The 6,346-nt window shown below is 38.3% G+C and overlaps 1 protein-coding gene across 6 annotated transcripts; it reads right to left on the reverse strand.

Annotated features, from left to right (window-relative positions):
- Nucleotides 1–363: 363 nt before the first annotated feature.
- Nucleotides 364–6,035, reverse strand: mtdhb (metadherin b). Of its 6 annotated transcripts, none has more exons than XM_052618057.1 (13): nucleotides 5,531–6,035; nucleotides 4,810–4,899; nucleotides 4,632–4,716; nucleotides 4,189–4,395; nucleotides 4,048–4,101; nucleotides 3,800–3,970; nucleotides 3,187–3,246; nucleotides 2,928–2,990; nucleotides 2,732–2,853; nucleotides 2,043–2,153; nucleotides 1,598–1,669; nucleotides 1,411–1,519; nucleotides 364–1,205 (listed from the first exon to the last, which is right to left on the reverse strand). In XM_052618057.1, the coding sequence occupies exons 1-13, from the start codon at nucleotides 5,858–5,860 to the stop codon at nucleotides 1,135–1,137; spliced, it is 1,545 nt and encodes a 514-aa protein (XP_052474017.1). In that variant the 5' UTR covers nucleotides 5,861–6,035; the 3' UTR covers nucleotides 364–1,134. The 6 variants fall into 6 exon arrangements, with proteins under 6 accessions (XP_052474017.1, XP_052474013.1, XP_052474015.1 ...); XM_052618053.1 differs by having other exon boundaries at nucleotides 1,598–1,684; nucleotides 2,705–2,853; nucleotides 5,531–6,021; XM_052618055.1 differs by having other exon boundaries at nucleotides 1,598–1,663; nucleotides 2,705–2,853; nucleotides 5,531–6,020.
- Nucleotides 6,036–6,346: the final 311 nt, after the last annotated feature.

Genomic DNA, 6,346 nt, shown 5'->3' on the forward strand with positions numbered 1-6,346 from the left:
GACTTTATTGATTTTGTAATTACAAACAGTTGCAGAATGAATTAAACTACAGCTTTAAAACTCTTTACACCCCTTCAGAAACAAAATAATATAATTTAAATTTAAGCATGTGTGATCCAATATGGAGTCTTTTAAAAGGCATTGTTTGAACGTTTTTAAGGATGCTAAATCCATAAGACGTTTGTCTTCCAAATTTTAATTCCAAAATACCTTTTAATATCTCCCAAGTTTTCTATATATCTAATTATATCATATGTAATCTACTTTTTAGATATCATATCGGTCATTAGAAAACCCATATCGGTCTGAAATGCTCCAGTGAAAAAGTTGTCTGGTCTGAATAATCAGACAATGACACAGGTGTGCAAAGAATCTCTTTAATGTTTATTACTTGACATGACTTTATTAACCAATAGATATGAAAGAGGAAACGGCATGCAGCTGAAAGATCGTTGCTGCTATCTTGCACAACACAAGTTAAGGCATTGAAAGTTTCCTGACACTGCTGTACCAATGATCACAAAAAACCCAGCCGACATCACTACTACTTCACCAAAGCGTACAGTTAATAGGTTGTTTGTCTGATAATAGCGTCATCTACTCATGCTCTCCAGCAGCAAGTCTCTCAGTGTTTGTTAGGGTTTTCACATATGGCTTGATCCACATATGCTTTTTCCTCCTACAAATTGGCTAAGTGGGTTCACTCTAATCCGCCTCAGTGTTCCATAAATTAAGTATGAGACAGCACGCTCATGTAACAGCTCAATGATCTGTAGTTTCCTGGTGGATCCTGTGCATATATCTGAAGTGTTCTTACTACATCCCTAGTGCTTTGCAATGATCGCCAGGATCTTCCTACATAAAAAACATTTTGACACAAATACAAATCATATCAAATTGACTGTAATAAGCAATTAACATACGTAAAAAATAGAGAAACAATTCTGAATGATGTGTCCCTTCATGTGATGTGTAACATTACAGTACTTTGTCTAAATATACCTAATGGGATGTAGACACTAGGATGGGATTCACAACACGGCGGATTTAAGGGTATTAAAAAACAAGTCACTCAGGAAGTAGGACATTTTGTACAACCCCAAGATTGCATATGTTGTCTCATCTCTTCTGTAACTAAGTCTCTCTTCTAGCCTTCTTCTTTTTGACTGGTTGTTTCAAAGACTCCTTGCTGTCATCCGTTTTTTCTGGTGGAGAAAAGACGGAAACATGAAATCAGCAGGTTTCATGACGGTGAATGAAAGACTCTTTCAAGACTATGTAAAGCTTTTACTGTATCTACTGAACACACTGCAAAACAGTGATGTTCCAAATGACTATTTTCGATAGCAGAGACCCTGTGAAATGATGAATGATCTTAAAACTAAAAGTCTATATGGTGGTTGAACGTACTTTGTGCTGGTCCAGGAGCGGATTTGTCAGTCGGCTCAGTTCCAGTCATTCTCTGCTGCGTCTGTACCGGAGCTGATGGTACAGCACGTGCCGTGTCGTCCAAACGTGACTGTCAAGAAGAAGACACAACTTTATGATCTTGTTTTATTGCTAATAGCCAAATGAATGTTGGAAAAGCAGATCTCACCCTTGCTGTGTTTCCGGCTGCACTCTGTGCCAGTGTTGCGATACTCGGCTCTTTCTCTGCCTTCACCTGCGACTGAATGCATGTATTCTGCATTGGTTTGAAGTACCGTATTTTCCGGACTATAAGTCACACTTTTTTGCAACTTATTTATCAAAATGAATTTGACATGAACCAATAGAAAACATTACCGTCTACAGCTGCCAGAGGGCGCTCTATGCTGCTCAGTTCTCCTGTAGTCTACACTGAAAACACAGAGCGCCTTCTCGTGGCTGTAGACGGTAATGTTTTCTCTTGGTTCTAAATAAATGCAACTTATAGTCCAGTGCGACTTATATACGTTTTTTCCCTCGTCATGACGTATTTTTGGACTTATACTTAGGTGCGACTTATATTCCAAAAAATACGGTATTTGTTATTTGGAATTGATTTCTTGCAATATCCTCACCTGCGCAGAAGGTCCAGCATCCTCCACCTTCTTCTTCTTCTTTTTCTTCTTCTTAGCCTTCCCGCTACCAGGGGCACCTGCTTCGTCTTTATCTTTCTCGTTATCAGACTCCTGTAGAATGGAAAGAAAGTTTTCATTTTTGGTCTGACTACTCAAAGGAATGAGAATCTCAGCTGACAGTAGCTATTGACTTCCATAGTATTAAAAATAATGCAAGTCAATGGCTACTGTTTCTTTTCCAACATTCTTCAAAATATCTTATTTTGTGTTCCACAGAAAAACAGTCAGCTACACAGGTGAAAGATGACAATTTTCATTTTTTGGTGGACTATCCCACTATTTCAATGTTTCGCTTGTCCACAGTCCTCCGATGTCAGTTAATGGTCACAAGACATGCAGTTAAACCAAATATTTCATCTTTTCATTTATTTTAATTTGACATTTTTATTATTTAATTATTAGCATTTCCTCAACAGTATATTTTTTTTTACTGTCAATTATTGTCAATTTACGGTCCTATTTTTTTTTCTTTGCAATCTTTCTCTCTTATCAATCAATATCAACGTAGAAACAGATCCTGGATTCTCGACCCAGGTCAGAACCTGATTTCAATTTTCTTTCTTTATATATTCAGAGAGGTAAAAAAAAGGGTGTATTTTTACAGGCCCAGCGCTGCAGGACGGACTGACCTGTGCCACTTCTGGGACCGGCGGCTCCAGCGGCGCTGCGCTAACAGACTGCTGCCCGGGATAGTTCCCCCACTCCTCTGACGGAGCGTTCCAGTCACACGATTGATCTCCAGATCTGCTGTCTGAGGAACACAACAGCAACTCTTAGTAAGTTTGTGAGTCGGAACAGGTTTTGGGCTTGTATGGATTTTCTTACTTATTCCGGACCACTCATCATCCAGTGGCACAGGAGGCTGAGCACTCCAACTCAGTTCAGGCACTGCAAACACAGAGATACAGATTTTTTTCTTCTTCGATGATCTAGTTGTTTTTATAACATTTTGAGGTGTTTAAACTGAGATGTGACAGAGCATAGTGATAACTGATAACATTATTAAGCGGTACAAAGAAACAGTTCCTGGATGAATAAGAGCAAATCTTAGTTATGCATTCATTTTAATTTATGAATTCATTACCAGCAGTCAAGCCACTGAATGAAACTGAAATGTGAGGTCCATCCACTATAGTCCATGAACCTGTTTTATGAAAAACAAAAATGATTAAATACACATACTCCTTGCTCAAGACTGCATGTATTTGATCAAAAAAAATACAATAAAACCAGTAGTATTTTGAAATATTATTAAAAAACTGTTTTAAGTTTTAATACATTTTTAAATGTATTTATTCCTGTGATGGCAAAGCTGAATTCTAGCAGTCATTACTCCAGTCACATGATCCTTCAGAAAGCATTCTAATATGCTGATTTGCTGCTTATGGAACATTTCTTATTATTATCAATGTTGAAAACAGTTGAGCTGCTTTGATAAAAAAAAAAAAAAAAAAAAAAAAAAAAAAAACATTTTTTTGAAATAAATATTTTGTACCATTATAAATGTATTTACTGTGACTTTTCATTAATGCATATTTGCTGAATAAAAGTATTAAATAATTAATTAATAAAATATGTAAAAAAAAAAACAAACAAAAAAAACTTCCATCTCTTGCATGAGCACCAATGCATACATTAAGCATGTGCCTCAACAACACTATAATTTTAATAATAAAAAGATATTTTTTTTTCAGTACCTTCCATATCTTGGGGCCAGACAGAGGGCTCACTAGTCTGACGCTCAGTTGGGACAGTCATGCTGGTCCAGTTCTCCGCCTGAACACTGGCCGTCTGAGGAGGAAGCTGCAGGCCCTGATCACTCCAGCCAGAACCGTCAACAGCCAGCACTTCCTGCCAACTCTGCATCACTACAAGACCACAGAAGGCATGTTCAATATCAGTGCAAAAAATATTTCTTCAACACTATTGAATATGAACTGATTACCTTGAGGAACAACAGTGTCTCGTACAAAGCTTGCTTCAATTTCAGGTGGGTCCACTACAAAAGGAGGAAAAATCGCTTTGATTCCCCGATTATATCCACCTGTAATGTATAATAAAAATGGAAAAACAGCTGTAAACATACCCTCCACTTCTCTTTGGACTGGAGGTGTAGCAACAGTGGTGGGGATGGTGGTTTCTGGTTCTTCTGGGGTGGTCTGGATTTCCTCCATGGTACTAATGGCACTCGAAGCCGCGGTTGTTTCTGGGCTGTCTGACCCATCACCTGGAGCCTTGTCCTTCCGCCGCTGCTGCCGTTTCTCACGGTTACTGACCTTGGTCTCCCAGGTACCTGACAGATACAATTACCAAAGACAATCATATTCGGACCACTGTATGCAAATAAACGGTGTTGAGTCAAAGCTATTTATTAAGCAAATACGAAACACACACACACACAAATATATTCTCTCTCTCTCTCTCTCTCTCTCTCTCTCTCTCTCTATATATATATACACATATATGTGAAGCAAAATAAATTGACACAAAATAAAAAAAATAGAGAGATTCCTATCAATCAAAACATACCCTCATTTGGTTCTTTGCCATTAAGGGATGTAGATGGTTTTTTCTCTTTTGCTGGAGGCTTTGCCTTTTTCTTATTCTTCTTTGCCTAAAACCATCAAGAAAATCAGTTTGAATGAATAATAGTATTTTTGGATGATCTATTATTTTAAAACTACAGTACATGTCCAAATAAATGAACCTTGTCAGTCTTTCCTTCTGGTGGTTCTTGAAGGTCCTCCACTTTGGCCTCTTCTTGTAGTTCAACAGCAAGTCCGTTCCTCTGGGCTTTCTGTCAAACATGTAGAAAACGGATGACTTTTAAAATAAGTCAGTGGTAGTAATGCATGTAAAAGTTACGCAATGTGTATGTAAATGCATGTTTTAAATAGAACTGGGATGTCTGAATGTAAACTGGTATTACGATCGTGAACGAATCGGTGTTTTTTTATGAATCTTTTAAGTGAACGACTCGTTTTGTTCATTAGTTTGAAGCGCGTGACAGTTTTTTCTGTTTTTAAAGACTGACTACACCGCGAACCAATAGCGTTCGATTGCGGGTTGTGAAACGCAATCTCATTGGTTGGACATACTGAATAAATACGCCCTTCACTGAACCAGTCTGCATTTTAAGCGAGAAGGACAATCTTGAACAAACGAAACGTATCATTCTAAGGTGTCAAAACCGTGTATAATGTTAAACACTCTTTCTGTAGCTTTATATAGACTTGTAGACAGGAAATTGTGATATTTGTAATAAAACGTTTCTTAATGAATCATTTGAGAAATGATTCAATGACTCGCTCACAGAACTCGCTTGTCTCCACCTACAGGCGTCGCGATGCAACACGCAGTAAACGAATCTGGTGGTGAACTGATGCAAAAGAATCGAGTCACTGAGATGAATCGCATCAAAAGCAAACCTTCTCAGCATTCTTCTTTCTGTTCCTTTTTCGGGGCTCATCTGCCTTCTTCACCGATTGAGGTGGAACCGTGTCGTCGGCGATGTCTCCTGTCTCTGAAAGTCTTTTTGATAAACCACGACAGACCGAGACCCATAAAATCAGAATTAGAAGTAGAGCCCCCCAGGCCGTTAAAAGGAGTAGCCATGGGGCGCACAGATCAGGATTCAAGCCCAAATCTATTCCCAGCTCAGACTTCAGATAGACGAGGCCGGTCGACAGGGTTTCTCTAACATATCCCGTTATCTGTTCCACATGCTGTGAAGCGATCTCTTGCCAACCCGGTGCCATTGCAACCTATCGTGCGGGCACCGGCAACCATTCACAAAAACAACGGTTTGTGATAATTACACGGGAAAATACATAGATATGCCAGCGTGCCACCGACTAAAGCTGCTCCTGCTGCTTCTATTCTAACACTGGCTTGAGGTGCATAAACTGACTCGAAGACAAGCTCCCCTTATTGGACTGGAGAGCAATTGAGTTTACGTGCAGTCTTTTTAAATAGACTACGTATATGTGTGTACCCCAGAGCAACATTTCTGAAACTTTTTTTCTATATGCAAGTGGCCCACAAATATGACAAGGAAACACATCCCTAAAAAAAATAAAAAAAATATTGATTATTGACATAAAATCTGAAAAATACTATTTTTATTAACTCAACACTATATTTTTTTCTACTCACCATTACATTAGAAACAAAACCTATGATTTCTTAAAACAGGATTTCTGTCAGGTTTATAGAAAGCAGAATGAATTAGTAATGTTAATCAT

Source organism: Carassius gibelio, chromosome A16, assembly GCF_023724105.1.
Source record: "Carassius gibelio isolate Cgi1373 ecotype wild population from Czech Republic chromosome A16, carGib1.2-hapl.c, whole genome shotgun sequence".
Taxonomy (NCBI): Eukaryota; Metazoa; Chordata; class Actinopteri; order Cypriniformes; family Cyprinidae; genus Carassius; species Carassius gibelio.

Excerpts from the sequence above, each read along its gene's own strand:
- mtdhb (XM_052618053.1), bottom strand. The coding sequence starts at position 5,860 with ATGGCACCGGGTTGGCAAGAGATCGCTTCACAGCATGTGGAACAGATA. Across the intron at positions 3,247-3,799 it reads CTGGCCCCAAGATATGGAAG|GTTCATGGACTATAGTGGAT; the intron begins GTACTGAAAAAA and ends TTCATAAAACAG. Across the intron at positions 2,991-3,186 it reads ATTCAGTGGCTTGACTGCTG|TGCCTGAACTGAGTTGGAGT; the intron begins GTAATGAATTCA and ends CTGTGTTTGCAG.